The 17,007-nt window shown below is 44.2% G+C and overlaps 1 protein-coding gene across 1 annotated transcript in view; it reads left to right on the top strand.

Annotated features, from left to right (window-relative positions):
- The first annotated feature begins 5,417 nt into the window (after positions 1-5,417).
- FAM20C (FAM20C golgi associated secretory pathway kinase) overlaps positions 5,418-17,007 on the top strand; it is a 60,270-nt gene continuing 48,680 nt past the window's right edge. Inside the window, exons 1-2 of the mRNA XM_034065111.1 lie at positions 5,418-7,098; positions 8,907-9,079. Of these exons, the coding sequence (XP_033921002.1) occupies positions 6,578-7,098; positions 8,907-9,079 (694 nt within the window). The 5' untranslated portion in view covers positions 5,418-6,577. The remainder of the gene's footprint in view (positions 7,099-8,906; positions 9,080-17,007) is intronic.

Genomic DNA, 17,007 nt, shown 5'->3' with positions numbered 1-17,007 from the left:
TACTTGAACTCAGAAAGTCCACAAGGAATACAGTTATTTGAAAACAGTAAACAGGAAACAGTTGTTATAGAAAGATGAAGTTATAGGAAGATGAAGTTATGGTAACTCAAGTATTGTATGCTCTTATGTCATGCACATCAAGATAATTTGTTTTGACTTCGTTTAAATAATAATGTAGATAAGAACAACTTAACAGCTGATTTTCTTTACAACAACCTAACACTTCAGAATGAGATTTATCAGCCCCTCCATAATGTAGCTATATGCACAATTACTACTCCACTTAATGACTAGAGCAAATGTGATCCCTCCAAAGACCAATCACATTGCTTTAGCAACAACAATAACAGGTTTTGTTCTTGCATTGCCAGGCAGCTTTTTGTTCCAGCCAATGGAATAATTAAGCATTGTGGACCAGATCCTCAGCTGATATAATTAGATGGCATTTCATTGAAATCAAGGCCAGCTGACACCAGCTGAGGAACTAACCCTTGATCTACAGCAGCAACAGCTGAGGCCTTGCAAAACAGGCAGGGAAAAGCCTTCTGTTTCATTGCCTTAATATAATAATGAGTTCTCTGCTTTCAGCAGATTTATCAAGCAATCAGTGGGATATTGGATCACTTAGAATACTGGATCCCAAATTAAAGAATGGGAACACTCAAAGCAAAAGGCTGAATCTGAAAGCTTTGGTTTTCTGAAATCAGTTGGGACTGGTGATGCATTTCTACGATGAGCTACCCAGCTCTGCTGATCTGACAGTACCAGCCAACTCTGCTGGTAACATGGGAAGCCAATCACATGTTCCCCCTTTCATCACTATTTAGATCAATCCTACAGCTTAATGCCCCTCCAGTCAACCTTAGCAAACCATCACAGAAAGGAATGGTGGCCATACCACCTGGTTGATGTGGGGGAAGAATTTGGTCAAGACTTATTAAAAAACATCATATAGCTGACAAAATCCTGGGCTGGAAGGCAACAAAGGCAACATTAGTTTGCCTTTTTTTTCCCCTCCTCATAATATATTAGCACACCACTTCAAAGAGGTCTCACTGATCCTTCATGCACCAACAAGAAGTTGACTATGAAATAAGCGAGCTTATGGAATTTCCGTCTGTTCAGTACCAAGCATATTCCTTAGCAATAAAGGTGATTTCACAGTGTGGGAGCTTAAAATGCAGTACCCACTAGATTACCAGTGTGATTTGTGTTTACAAGCAAAGCACCAATAAATTGGGTCAGCACATGAATCTTTAGAGGGAGGAAAGAGAGGGAGAGCATGAAGAGCACCCTAGGCAGCATCACCACAGGGGCCAAGCAAAGCACATGATGCCCTTGGGACTTTCAGAATCATGGATAGATGTTTTCAGAAAGGAAAATCCATTTTTCCATTAGGACTAACAATGAAAATATTACCTTGATTGAAAATGTGCAATCAGGCCTGACTTACAGTTAGCCCTGCTGCATTCAGGCTTTACATCAGAAGGCTGTAAACTGTTGTAACAGAAAATAGCTGGTATATTTACTCACCCAAAACCATGCTTCATTTATTTACCTGTATATATTATCACATACACTCACCATTGTTGCTGCTCAGTGAGGCAAACAGACGAAAATAGGGAAAATAAACATCTACACAGATTTAATCAGCAAATAAGCTATTAATTCTTGCACAAAACCAGTGAAGAAATAGCAGGATATACTATAGTAACCACTCCTGAATTCTTGATTGTATCATTAAATAAAAGCAAAGGTACAACATGCAAAAAAAGTGCTTAGTGTTAATTTGTAATATCAAATTAAAAAATCTGTTGATCCAAAGCAATCTTGGCTTGTGATTGTAGTAATGCAGTGTGAAATTTCCACTACCATTCAAATACTTCCAAGAAAACAGAGGAAAGATATTTTAATTCAATGGCCAGAAAAAAAGAAAATTAAGAGTTGATGTAAAGGACTTGATTTCATTGAAGTTATTGAAATGAGATGTATGTAATAACTTATTAATGCCAAAATATTCCATTAAGAGCTTATTATGTCCTTGTTTACATAATGCTAGCAATTATAGGGGTAATGCTGGTCCAACACACAGCACAGCAGAAATGAAAAGCCGTTTGCCATGTACTGGAATTCAATATGAAAGCACAGTTTAGATAAGGAGAAATATTTACATTTTTCTTACTGAGCCCAAGACCTCAGAAAGTAAAATAATAAACAACTAACTTCTGAAACTACCCAAATCAGGCTTTATTACAAACACCTCATGGCTCTACACACACAAACTGTGTGGTTAAAAGCTTGTTTGAAGAAAAGGTTGAACAACAGTCAGCAGTTAGCAAGAATTTTTGTTTTCCCATCAACTCCAACTCTTGAAGGCAAATGTCTGAACCAGGAAGAGGTAACTTGCCTACAGACACCGCACTTGCACTGAAAGGGGATGGGCCAGAGCATCAAGGTACATGAGCAGTGAGATAAAGCTGAAATTCAACCAGCTGGACACAAATCTCTATTTCTTCCCTTGCAGTGGAAAAATGGCACCATTCTTTATCAGGAGCAGCTCACACACAACCCAGATGACAGCACAAGCACAAAAGCTCACCTGCACCAAACTCACATATGCCCACAGTCAGCAACAAGGTTGTCCTGGGAAGTTTTACCAGCCTTGGTAGCCCTTGGACTTGGTCCCTGAACCTTCCTGCCTTGCCTGCTCCTTATCTTGTACCTGCTTCCCAATTTCCAGGCTATCCTGACCTTCAACCCAGCTCCTGACTTGTCTCAGTAGCTTCCTGACCACAAGCCATCTCAGCCTTCCCAACCCAGTAGATATTCAGGTTCTCATCTCTAGCCTGACCCTAACACCAAGTTCCCTGACAGCCCCACAGAGCTACCAATAGGAATACAAACACGAGATTGTCACTTACTGTGTCCCCAAACAGATTATTAGAGAGGCAGAGGGATCCCCTTCACTCACACCCAAGACACATGGCTCCAAATCGAGACCAGGGTTGCATTCTTGAACTTACTCATGGGAAAGTACGGAGGCTGGTATCTTCCTCACATTAAAACATGCTAGAAATGTTTTCCCCATTCCAATATGCGCTCCTAGATGTCTCTTGGTTTCATGCCCTTGCTTTATCAGTCAGCAGATCTTAGAGGTACAGTGGGCTATAATACAGTAGTGGTGCTGATCATTAGCAGACTGCCTCCAGAATGGAGGAAGAAAGGCTTGGGAATCACATGTTGCCCCATAGTCCCAAGCAAAGCCACAAACTTGCTCTCTGATAATGTTGACCAACTAGTCAGTACATCTTATTTAGCAGATGACCACATCAATGGATAAAGGCACTGAGAAGCAAAGAATTATCTGATGTTATTTTACTTTAAATCTTGTTTTATTGCACTGAATGAAGAGGAAAAAAAGAAAAATCTGATTAAGGTAACAGCTCCTGCTAATGCCAGCTGGGAAAGACTGAAGCCTGAAAGATAGCAGGCAATGAAAGGAAAATTATGCCTGCAGACCATCAACAGGAACACAAAGCTTCAGCCCCAGTTAACCAGTTTGCGAGATAATTCCCAAGACCACTCACCCTTCCCGAAGCACTGGCTTTAACTGCTCCCTCCATCACTGCACTCACCAAGGCACAAACACTTGCTTCCACCTGCCTCCTTTTGTCTTCTTGGGCTTGATTGGTAATCCAGCTCAGCTGAGTTCTCTAAAAGGCAGCACCAGAAGCTCAGCAGGAGATAGGCTGCAACCACAGCCAGGCAAACAAAAAAAAGAAAACAGACAAAGCCCAAAACCAGATATTTTTCTACATGCTATTCATGCTGTACCCTCATCAGATATATCCCCTTCCACCAGCGGTGGGTTGCCCAGCTGAACCAAAACTGAAAGACTCTTCCTGATGCACCTAAAGTACCAATTTGCTAAACTAGATTAAAATAAGCTGAAGTTTAGCGCACTACATAGAGAGGTAGTTAACTTATGAACAGAACTTGATTTCCCAAGCAGAACCATAAAGACTTGCTTTTGAGCAGTGTTGGGAGGCAATGACACACAAGGAACCAGTGTAACTGTCCTCATAGTCAATTGACCAGATGCTCTTTGACTGGACTGATCTTGATGAAAAAGTGGAAAAGCTGTTGAAAGATGGGAAGGCTTGCCTTTGGCATCATAGCAAAATGGTTTACTATGATTAATATACCAGTACTTGAAGGATCCAGGGTGAAACCAAAGTGCTGCACCTACACTGAGCTATACCTCTGAACTCCAGTATTACAAGGTTCCCGTAGGAGAGCAAATCTTGTGCCTCCATAAAGGTGCAGAGCAGTCCATGGGGTCATGGCCCTGTCAGCTCTTTTTGTTCGTAAATTTTCTTTTTCTGTGGGAAAAGCAGTGACTTCTGTTGTGCAAAACATGGTGACACTGTAACAGTGCATGGATGTGCTTCAGGGAAGCGCAGAGCAATAGACTCTACGTAAGCACCTTGTGAGGGAACAGTGCTTGATGGAGTCTGGCAGTGGAGGGATAATTTTCTGGGGGAAAGAAATACTTTAATGTTGTTTAATCCAGGGTAAAATGGGCCAGCATGATCAGCATTGAGATGACTCTGTGGATAGGTGGTGGTGGGTACACAGAAGAACTTTGCCATTCTCATTCCTACTGTAGCCATTCTGATGTCTGTTCGAGCCCTGCTAAGGACCATAAAACCTGTGGGACCCTCTGCCCAAAGTCAGAATCAGCAGCCCAGAGCATCCCTGCCTCATCACCTGAAGACCATTGGAGTGGCTTGTCCCTTTCTCCAGACTTAGACAACCACCAACTGCACCCCTTTGGCTCCAGAGGTTGCCCTGGTCCCAGGACCACCAGCTCTACTAGCCATTAGGCCACCCAGTCATGGAACCAACTGCACAGCTAACAGCAGCAGGAAAGAGGGCAGATTATCCTGCAGCATTCTCACGGATTATGACAACCCATAGGTTCTCAGATTAAAAATACAGACTGCTCCTCCAGAGGAAGCAAAGCACATGGCTTTCCTTGATGACCTTGCTCCGGCAAGGGGCTGGGAGTGAGGGGGAGCTGGATAATGACAGAGCAGAATCGCAGCTCCCAGCCTGGGCACAGACCACGCTGACACTTTGCAATGCCGTCCGTGCAGATTCCTCTCTCCGCTACCACTTTCTTTTTTTCCCTTCCTTTTTTATTTTTTTGCAAACCTTTGTGGAACAGACGCCCTCTCCTTGCCCCAGTTGGAGCTGCAGTAGAATGAAAAGGGGGGTGGGAAGGAGGGAGGAGAGAAAAAAAAAACCGCTTTTGGTTGAGGTTTTCCTGTTACTATCACTGTAGCGTTTATTTAGCCAATCTCCTAACTATGACGTGAGGAAGGCAGGAATCATGGCTCGCTCATAATATTTAACACACCCACTGAAAGCTGGAGCTGCAGAGCTACTAGTCCAACCAGTCTCCAGAATTCAGTGTAGCTGAAAGAGGTTTTCACTCTGCACCTGCCAAAGATCTCTCCCCCCTCTTCCCTTCTCTCCCCCCTTCTCTCCTTCTTTCTCTCTCTCTCTCTAAAAGGCAGATCTGTAAGACCCAGCAGAGATCAAAGACGGGACCTCTTTGCTTAAAAGAACCTCTACTGATTTATATTAGTTTCTTTCCTTTAGTCCTTCCTCTCCCCCCCCCCCCCTTTTTTCTTTTTCTGTGCCATATTTAACCTTTATGTTGCAGTTGTGCCACCAGACAGTTTTGCGGCCAAAAAAACCCAACCCAAGCCAAAGCAAAAGCCCAGCTTGGATACAGCAGCCACCCAGACTTGATCTCAGTTGAACGTACTAATCTCTCCCAAGCACTGGACGCGATGGATGAAGAAACTGGAACCGCTCAAAGAAAATGATTTTCCAGCCAATGTTCTTAAACAGTCTCAGAGAAGAGAGGGAGCGAGCGGGAGAGCGCTTCTGCTGCATCACTGGGCACATTCAAAGGAAGGGAGTCAGCGTTTCCAGCACAGCCAAATATTATGGATGATTTTTTTTCTTCTGTCGCCTTTCCGCACAGGTTTTCTTAATATTATTCTCCTCCCCTCCTCCACCCCGTCTTTTTCTTAGTTTTTTACATTTTATTTAATTAGAGCTAGCGTCTGATATCGGTTTCTCTTCAAGAATCAGTTTTCCCTATTTGTTGTGATCCCTGTAATAAAAAGAGAGAGAAATTGTGAGCAGATGGCTTTATACATTGCAATACCGCTGGCATTGTTTTCCTCTTGATTTTAAAAGCCCGGTCCGGTGCTCCTTTATTTTTGTTTTCCTTTTATTTTTTTTCCTTTCTTCCCCCTCCTAAGTTCTTGATGATACTGAGACATGAGGACCTATTGTTTTTAGCCTGTTTATTTCTCGGCGCCTATGGAGGTAACTTTATTGACTTGATCGCTCGCTTCCCGATCCGAAGGGAGACAGCCGAAGCCCCGGGGGGGGAGCTGGAAGACCCACGTCTGCCCGGGCTTTCTCCGCCGAAGCGCTCCCGACCGACCCCGCCGCCTCCCCCCCCTTCCCCGGTAATTTATTAGCCGCCCCGGCCATGAAAATGCTCCTGGTCCGCAAGTTCCGGGTGCTGATCCTCATGGTGTTCCTCGTCGCCTGCACCATGCACATCATGATCGACCTGCTGCCGCGGCTGGAGCGGCGGGGGACCGAGGGCCGCCCCGGCTGCTCCTGCCCGCCGCCCGCCGCCGCGCCGCCCCGCGCCGCCCCGCGCTGGCCCAGCAAGCACACGCTGCGGATCCTGCAGGACTTCAGCGCCGAGCCGGGTTCCAACCTCTCCTCGCAGTCACGGGAAGCAGCGGAGCGGGCGGCTGGCGGCGGAGGCGGCGGCGGTGGAGCGGCGGACGGGGGGGGCACGGCGGCGGCGCGGACGCGGAGACTGATCGGCCCCGGGGCGCCGCGCCCGCCGCCCCCCGCCGCCGCCGCCGCCCCGCTGGCCGCCCTCTTCCAGCACCCGCTGTACCGCGCCGCCCTGCCCCCGCTCGCCGACGGCGACCTCCTCTTCAATGTCAACAGCGACATCAGGTTCAACCCGCGGGCGGCCGAGCACACTGAGTGGTGAGTGCGGCGGGGCACGGGTCTGGCTCGGATCGGGGCGGCAGGGATGGGTTTGCAGGGTAGGGGTATCCCCGGGGTTGGGGGCGGTGTGTGTGTGAAGAGGAAGGCAGCGGGGTGCTGGGCGGACAGTTGTGGAAACGTGGCGCAGCGCTTCCCCGGGTCGCTGCCTTCCTGCTTATAACGTAGGGTTTCACCGGTCGGTCAGGAGAATGGATGGAATAGGTGGTTTGGAGTAAGCAGAGGGTTGAACTGAACGATTTGGTGTCACCGGCTAAAAAGAGAGATTGTACACAGGCGTGATCATTTGTGCTTCTTGGGAAAAGAGATAAAGCAAAGCCCAAAAGCCATGAAATACGGAATAATCACAGGAACAGGCTGGACTGCCAAGGCCGAAGGGTCTGTATGCCCCAATATCCCATCTCCAGCTGTAGCCACAGGCAGATGTTAGCAGTAAAAAGTAGAAAGAGGAGTGAACCTCCCTCTCCAGCACCTTCCTGGCCTCTCAACAGTGGGACCAGGCAGTAATACATGAACTTCCTTCAAAATCAAGGTCTGGTATCACACAGGCATTCATCCTGCCTTCGGGGTCTGATCCCTGCTCCATTTTTCATCCTCAATTAATTCCCAGTCCTAGCACCTCTTCTGCTTTCCAGCCTCCAAAGCAGTTTGTTGCCTCTGTGAATCCTATGCCCTGTTGGCTAGTAAGAAATGCTGAGAAATTTCAATGACTGAAAATTCAGAAGGGTTGTCTAATACAACAGCACCCTCTTCCAAGCACACTGACACTGTAATGTTTAAACAGCTGCATTGTACGGTGCAAAAGCTCTGTCAAGCTGCAGAGCAGCCAGTGTGAGAGGAGAAGTATTTCTGATTTCTGCCCCATGAGCATGTGAATTGTTCAGGCCCCTTCCATCTAATAGTAAAAACTGGCTGTGAGGTGAAATAGCCTGAAAAGTTCTGGTTTATCCGAGAGGGAAAATAAAAAGTCATAATTAGATGAACATATGGAGATGACTAAAACCATGGAGGACTTCTGGATATGTGATGGTTTATGCAGTAGGTGGAGAGTGAAGCTATCATTGATGTCCACTATGCAGCTGCCTCTTGTACCTATTTTCCTTGGTGGCTGCAGCCAAAGTTCACAGAACTAACGTGAAGTTTAGGAGTTAAAAGCCATTTTAACAGTCATTTTCTGTGACAGTATCCTACTGCTAGGGAAGAGGCAAAACAATCCAGAGTTATTCTTTAGTAACCAGCTTGGAATGATCCAGTTTCTTCTCATTCTCTCTATTTAGAAAAAGAAGAGAGAGTGGGAACATTTGGTACAACAGGTCAGGTTACTGCTGCGCTCTCAGTTTCCAGACCCATGTCCCTGTTAAATAAAGGTTCAGGGTGATGCTGTCCTTTGAGTCAAACTTGTAAAACATACGTGCAACATAATAAAACCTACAGATGATACAAAACTTGCAGCTCTGTGTTTCTGCTATATAAGGGCCTCTGCTAACGCTCAGTGATGTCACTCTGAGTTTAGCTCGTGACTTTCATGGGCTTTAAATCAGGCATGATGACTGGAAGTGAAAACCCATCTCCCATTTAGCCCCAGGTGGGAACAGGCTCCTGGTGTGCTGCCGGCACAGGGACAACCTGAGGGCTTCTCCCCCCACCTTAGTGCTTTGCCTTTCCAGGTTGTCACATTTTGAAACCCTGTTTCTTGATGCCTGTTACAAACTGTAACATTATTTCTTTCTCCTCATTTTGGGGTTTTTGTTGTGGTGTTCTTTATTTTTTATTTTTTTTTTTGGTGGTAGGCAAAATGAAGATAATGAAGAATTTTTGCCAACTGGAGAAACCTCCATAGACTCCTACCCAAACTGGTTAAAATTCCACATTGGCATTAATCGGTACGAGTTGTATTCCAGACATAATCCTGCAATTGAGGCTTTACTGCAAGACCTGGTCTCCCAAAAGATAACCAGTGTTGGTATGTTCATATATATGTATATATATATAATTTTTTTTACCATTATTTGCTTGTTCAGGCTCTCATTGCTGTTTGAATATTAATATTTTGCATGGCTTCTTTCCGGCGTGCCTCCAGCATTGCTTCCCGACTTCTGTGCTCATTTTCCCTGTTAAATATAAAGAGATATTGCCATCTCTATATTACCTGAATAATTGCAAAGTCTGCCAGCAAGGCAAACCCCATTCATTTCAGAGATATTTTAGACATGATCACACTGAAAGTGCCCAATTTGGTTATTTAAAATAAATAGGGTCATAAAAAAAGATGGCAAAAAGCAGGTAGCATCTTGCAGGTGCTAGATTGGTATTATTAGCTGATCATTATTTAAAAGGCTGTGTCTGGCAGCACTCCTCTTCCCAAGGAAGGAGCAGGCAGCTGACCTGCAGCCCTGCAGCGATGGCTGCAGGAGCATCCGGCACCGCGGGGCTCTGCGGCTCAGCAGAGCTGCAGCTTCCCCAGGCATCATGCAGGGAGCTCCAGCCTCCCGCTGAGCAGAGTTCAGCTCTGTTTATTCTGCTTGTAGATCTACAACAGAGAAGTGCCCATGTCAACCTTTGGCTCTGGTTAAACAAGGTGACACAGTTCGGGGCTTTTCTCCTGAGCTGGTTAATGACAATGTGTCTTTCCTTGGATTTAGCTGCATAGATGCACAGGGAAAAAATAACCTCAACCCCAACTGAAAGCTCTGGGACACTAAACAAATGCACAGCCAGTGGTTTCCAGAGGTGGAGAGCTGTAGCACATGCAGTGGTTTCCGTTGGCAGTGCAGAAAATGAAGTTACTTGTGCTGACCACAAAGTCTGTTTCAGACGGATGAAATAGCATGAGCTCTGGAAAAGTGCTGGTGGTGTGTTGGCACCACGGGATGAGGTCAGCAGGTCTTTAACCCTGCAAGGCAAAAATTCCCCTGGCTTCAGCAGGAAATGGCTTGGGCAAGAATAGCACGAACATCCCTAAGATTTACATTTTCCCTTGTGTGAATCACAGCAGCTGCTGAGTAGGAATAAGGGAGATCCTGGGTCATCAAGAGTGGGCTTATTTAGCTGATCCGGATGGAGTAGGTGTGGAACACAGGATGCCACAGGAGAGCTTTGCCTCCATGAATTGGGCTGCCCGGTTGGCTGTACTCAGCACACAGCTCTGCTCTGAGCTCTGCTGGGGCAGGATTTGGAATGGAGCAGTTTGTGATATCCAGGTGCTATCTCACATGTTGGATTCAAGGGTCCAGTGGACACCTAATTTATGAAAGATGACAAACACGAGCTCATTTATTAACCTGTGATGGGTTTTCTGTCCCCAAAACTCTGTGTTGGAGTGATTCATTAAGGAGCTAAGGTTTGACAAGCCATGTATTTCCCCTTCTGTAGCTCAGGTGTGACACTGTAGGTAGCAGGAGACTCTTCCTATGCTCCTCTGGCCTGTGCTGGAGGGTAGCAAGGGCACTGGTGATTTTCTCCTTCACATGAACCCTTTCTTGACCTCTTCCCTCAATACCAACTGATTTCTGGAATATTAGTGACATGTGAGAATGGGGATTCAGCCAGTACATGATAATACATGAGTTAACATTGATCTTCAAGCACATCCATGGAGGAGGAAAAGATGCAGGCTGTGCCCTTCCCCATCCCCTGAAGTCAGCAGCAGTGTCCCAGGCAGTAACCAGCCTGTCCCCAGCTCTAGGCAGAGGTGATGCTCAGCCAAACTGTCTCCTGGCTCATCTATTGAGGTTTACAAAAAATGCATTGGCCATAGCAGTGTTTTGTACTGCATGGGTGCTGAGAGTATAGATCTCTGTTTACCTCTTCAACACTTCAGAGTTCAGCCGTGTTGTCTATGCAGGAGGAGAGCAGTGTTTGCAGCACAGTTGGCAGTGTTTGAGCCATGAAGTCTGTCACTTCTGCAGAGCAGTGGGATGCTAAGGTTATGTAGGGACATAGGAGCTGGTGGCGGAAAAAGGGAGGTAGGAATGAGAAATAATAGTTTAGTACTCACTCTTCACTTGATCTTCACTTATGCTTCTGGGCATGTTGCTTAACCTCTGTATGCTTCAGTTAACCTAGCAGCAAAATGGTTATAAAAAAATAGGAGTGAAGTCGTGACCCTGGTGATGTAAGTGGAAGCTTTGCCATTTGCTTCCCTGGGGCCATGACTTCACCTAATGTGTCGTATAGATGTGTCATGAGGTTTCCATTAATTATGATTTTGATAGAGCTTTAAATCAATGGGTAGAAAGGGCTATGGGACCTCAGAGGAATATTTATGGTTGGCTTTTAGTGATTTCCTATGGGATTGTCTCTCTGTTAATGTTTGAAGAAGGCTCTTCAGAACATGATAGCGCCTCTTATAAGAAAAGCACAGAGACATGGTTTCTATCAATGATTCGATATAACTTTCATAAACTAAAACATGAGGTACATTTGGTATTGGTATTGGTCACTGTGGGGACTGACAGGGAATAATTTCTACACATCAATTCCAGTCTAAAATCAAGTATATGGAAATGAAAGGGGACTTTTGCCGATGTAGAAATGCCATGGTCTGAATTTTGCTGGTAGGTAGCATCTACTTCTTGCCCCTGTGGGGATTTAGAAGCTTTGTCAGGTTTCAAAGCAAGAAAGAGCATTTTGGAATACACTATACTTCTTTTTTTTTGTTTTGTTTGTTTTTATTACACAGTGCAGCATCTTTTATGTGGCAAATTCTTTGGGTTTTTAAAAGTACATGTTTTAAAATAATACTTGCCAATTTTCAGCTTTACTGCAGAGCAGCAGCAGGAATTCAAGTGTGTAAGCTGATTAATGGGGAGTAATATATTTGACCAAAAGACATTTATAGAGTTGTTACATTCTTTTGCATATTCCTGCATATCTTTTAATTTGTCTCTTTTTTTTTTTTACTCAATTTTTATTGTTTTGCTGTTTCTATTTTTTTAAGGCAGCTGGGAAGATGCCAGATTAGAAGTATAAAATAAATGTAAACATTCATAGATGCCCAGTCTTCAGGCTTCTTTTTCCAAGCAGGGCAATTAAATACAGAGGCTTACATGTATTAGATGAGGTAAGATATGGCTTTATCCAGTTTCTTTCCAGCGTTCAGATTTGCCTTGGCTATAATAGAATTAGGTGATTTGCTGTGTGAGTTCTTGATACCTATAGTAATTAGATCCAATCTGCAGCTAAACAGCTTTCTTAGCCATATTGTCATTTCTCTGCTCAGCTTACATTATTTATGGAGGAGAGTGGTGATCAGATTGATCCCTTGCCATTTATTAGAACTGCTCACATAACTCTGTAACATGCAGCGTTATTTTAAAATGAAAACGGTGACAGAAGCAATTCCCAAGAGCAGGGAGCGCCAAGGTGACATTTTCTTGATGTTAAAAGTTTAAATGGAGCAAATCCATGGATGGGAAGGAGCATCACATTCAGCTCCCACAGTGACACCTACAGATGGCCTTGAAAAGAACAGGGTTACCCAGAGCTTTCAAGCTGAGGATGTATTCTGTGCCCTGCATCAATATAAGTATTTCGTATTCATTTTATTCAGCATAAAAAGGATAGCTCTTAATTTGATTTAATTCACTGAAAATTTCCTCTTGCCAGAAATAGGAGCCTAGAGAGAATTGGTTTTTCATTGAGCACTGAAACACAGTTTTCAGAAGAAGCACATGGACAGGCAATTACATACTTCCTTTGCCTTTCATAACTGTTTATTGCATGTATAAATAACCATAGTTAGCTATTTTCTTGCATATTTACAAGACGTCTGTGCATAATTGTGGTAGCACTGTCAGCAGTTTAACAACTAATATGGCATGGTGCATTGTAGAGACAGTGTGGTCTTGATCTTGATTGTACTGATGTCCAGCGGAGCTGTGTTGTGGGATTGCCTATGAGCAGAATAGGTTTTCGCAATTCCTGTGTTTAGTTGGGTTTTATTTTTTGATTCTCTAAATTCATTGGTTGGTAGGGTTTGGAAACATTACCTGACCGAGTTAATTGCTGAACCTGCAATGCCTCAGTTTGTACAAGCAGTGATTAGAAAGCAAGCATGCAAGATTACTCACACAGTGAATAAATGCTGCAATTAACTGAGGTGGACTCTGCTTCAAGTCAGGGAAAAAAAAAAGACAAGATGCTTATTATTGAATGTAAATTCTGGTGCTGAAGGAAATTATTAAAATCTCAGCCAAAGAAAGGGAAAAAATGCTGTTGAGAACATGTGAAAAACGCAATTAAATGTAGCGCCGTTGATTTACTGTGTAAGAAAACAATGAATCTGCCAAGAGTCAACAGATTGATTTAATGTACAATTCCAGATGAAAGGAGGGACTTAACACGTACAACAAAGCCTCTGAATGATTGCACAGATCTCTTCCCCTCTAGAAGTCTTTTACTGTCTCAACTAAACCAAGAAAGGCCTTTAAAAACAAGTTAGCAGAATTGGCTCAACAAGAACAAACTAAGAGATGATGAGGGATTGAATTTGTTCTAAAGTATGTTCTTTACAGTGTGTACAGGGCCATGTCTTTAGCCTGGGGCAGAGTATTACTTTTTAAAGCCAACCAGCACCTTTATATTAAATTTAAGCTTGGCCTATAAATAGGAAGTCAAAATGGATCTGTATGTCCTCTGTTTCAGATGTTAACTGCATCCCAGGCTTTGACTGGATCTCACTTCTCAGGCATTAGCATTGCATAATTAAATACATTTTAAGAAGTTTGTGAATCCTGACCAGGATCAGAGGTCCTGTTGGGACTCTTGCTCTCCATCAGAAGACCATAAGGTCTGGACAGACCAGTAGGATGAGGGCTATCATGAAGCAAAGCAGGAGCTCGAAAGCCAGATCAGTTTAAATTCCAAATCCTTTGGGGTCAAATCCCTTTGAGCAACATTGTGCCTCTGCTAGGAGTTAGTATCAGATACTAGCCAGAAACACTAGCATACAATTGTAAGAAGATGATCTGGAAATGATAGATTGTGCCTGTTTTATACTGGAGGGTGTCTGTGGATCAGGAAGTGTGGATCAGGAAGGGAATTTGGGTTTTGTATGGGTGGGGAGACAAGGTGGGGAAGCAGCAGCCATGGCATGTGGCTGTGAGAACTGGTTCATAGATGTAAATGGAGTGGGGATTTTTGGAGGCTTGGTTCAAAGTCCATCAGAGAAAGCAGAAGTAATATCACCAGTTTCACTAGGCTTGTACAAGACTGTAATCCCACAGATACTCAAGCTAAAAAGATATCTTGGAATATTTTATAAAGCCTCCTAAAATTAGGAAGACTTCTGATCCTATCTGGAAGCTCTTGCACTGGGTTAACAGGAAGGGTTAATACTGCTTTCCATTTCCTTCTACCTTGCCGGGGGGGGAAAGAGGGACCTAAGATAACCTGAAGATAAAAAGCAATGATGGCATTGGGATTTGTTTTTAACACTGTGCCAGTATATCCAGGAGCTGTATGAGACTTGATTTGAGGTACCTGCTGTGAGCTACTAGGTTTATAAAGTCTTTTACAGAGCTGTTCATGACCTGTGATGTTAAAGTGTATTCAGAAACCTTAAAGTGAATTCAGTGTGACTAGCAGTTCCCTTGGCGTCAGTACAGCTTCACATGGCAAGGCCTTCTTAAAAATACCTCAGCCTGCCCATCATAGATGTGGCATTTCTTGGAAAATTGTATATGCTGCTTCTGAGTTTTATGAATTCTTCAGAATGGTGCCTGTGTGCAGTAGGTGAAGGCACAAGAGCATCTCTAGGTGAGCAAACAGTGTTTGGGAATAAGCTCCTGGAGGACAACGGGGTTCCCGCTGTTTGGCCATAATGGTTTAACTGAGGTCTGAGAAGGAAAGGGAGTTACTGAAGGAATAATACAGCTTAGAAAATGAGAGGGAAGCCAACATGCAGATGTAACACTAAGTTAGGACAAGGGAAATAATCTGACCTAGAGGTCTGAGCAAATCATCTTCAGTGAGATTGGCTCTTTTCTGACATTGCCACCCCCAAGATTTAGGCAACTCCCAAAGTCAGTTTAGTTTAGAGGTGCATGAAAGGTTGTGTTGAGCTCAAAAGGACTGTCTTAGATGAGGAGATTGCAGGGATTACAATGTTAGGTTGTAACTAGTCTGGACTTGGAGGGTGGCTTTGAATCATCTCCAGCCTAGCCAGCAGTTCTGCGACACTGAGTGAGCAGCCGGAGTGGGAATATCTGTGTGTGAATCCAGATGACGTGGGGAGAAGCCAACATGGACCTCTGGCACGGGTTGTTGCTCACGATGCCTGCCATAAGGCATGATGGGACACCAGTCCCACCCATGTCACCCTCTGGGAGGTCCAAAATCTACTCCTAGCAGCAACAGAGGGACAACATGCCAGCAAAACTTGTGTTTGGTCAAGGCTACTATTGCAACCAATTAAGGCAATAATACAGTAAGATGGATCTAAAAAGACCATGCTTTTTAGATGCTTTTGTCTTACTTCAGCATAATTCCTTCTGTCAGGAAACCAGGCCTTTGTGAAGAATCATTCTGAATTGTTAATCTTCATACATTTCCCTGCTTGGTGATGACACACTGGTGGTTGAGCTCGTCGGCTAGTAAAATCATCTGTTGAGTGGCTTCAATTTCATGAGAAACAAGTCTTCTCAGTGTATCTGAAACTCTGTGCTTACAAAAGGGCATGCTGGAACATCCTTTCTTCTTGACATTGCTGTGATTTCCTGAAAGCTTGGCTTCACAGCCATACCCCAAAATAGGCTCTATCTTTGCCTTTTCTTTCACGGGCTTACAGGATCTTTGGTGTATTTTGGACATACATGTCTCTCAGAGGAGATGGAGCCAATCTCCAAGCCTTGAGCTCCTCAAAAGTGAGTGAAAAAGCATAAATTACATCAATTTTAGGGAAAAAACAGTCTTCAGTTGGTGTGAGCAGTCTACAAACAGCTGTGTTGAGGTTCATGGGATGGAGAGAGTTATATCTCACAGACAGGAGGCAATTCTGCCCTTTGGTTCTGAGACTGATATTACTGACCTATTTGGAGATAGCCCATGCAAACAGCAGCGCATGGTTGTGCCTTAAAAGAGTTGGACAAGTTGTATCTTCAGCAGAGGGTGGGCCAGGAAGGTGGTGGGGGAGCTCCTAGGCAGGACCATGTGTCCCTGCAGGCATGAGGCAAGGGCATCTCCAGCTCCTTGACTGCTGTCCAGACTAACCAGGAGTGTTTCCAGGGTGCATAGCTGGGCTGTGATGGTTCACATGTAGATCTGTGGGGGGAGGATTGCTGCTTCTCAAAGCCTGGGCTGAAGGCCTATGCTCCTTCTTCCCTCAGGTGTGTATCAACTGACCTGCTCTGCACAAGACAGGGAGCTTAATATGTGAATGCCATGTTCTGCTTTACCTGTTCAGTGCAAACTATTTAATGCCCTTTAATTTCTAATTATTCATTTGCTCCTTTGGGATAAAGTGGAAATGCAAGAGAAGGCTGGGATCAGCAAAACAGCAAGGCAGGAGGGATTTTTTGCTAGGAAAAGTATAATTACACTCACCAGATTTACATAGCATTTTCTTGCAAAAATATAGATTACAAGTGCTGAAAGGGAGATGATGACCTATCAGTAATAAGGCACAGAGATGAGTAATTAAAAGGATGTGCAGCTAATAGCATTGGTTAGAGACAAAAATGTACAAGCTTTATAGGTGCAACAAGGGCAGCTTTAAGATAAAACTTGCAGAGCAAGGTAACTTGACATTTATGTTATTATCCAGTTGACATGGGTTTTGTCAGAACTGTAAAGAAAGGGCTTAATTATCTGATCATTCTTAGGAAGCATTTTTAAAGGACTAAATCATCCACACAGACACAACTGCCATGGCCTGCCTATCTGAACACAGAA

Source organism: Melopsittacus undulatus, chromosome 8 (genome assembly GCF_012275295.1).
Source record: "Melopsittacus undulatus isolate bMelUnd1 chromosome 8, bMelUnd1.mat.Z, whole genome shotgun sequence".
In the NCBI taxonomy this organism is placed as follows: Eukaryota; Metazoa; Chordata; class Aves; order Psittaciformes; family Psittaculidae; genus Melopsittacus; species Melopsittacus undulatus.
This window is presented reverse-complemented; position numbering and strand designations above follow the sequence as displayed.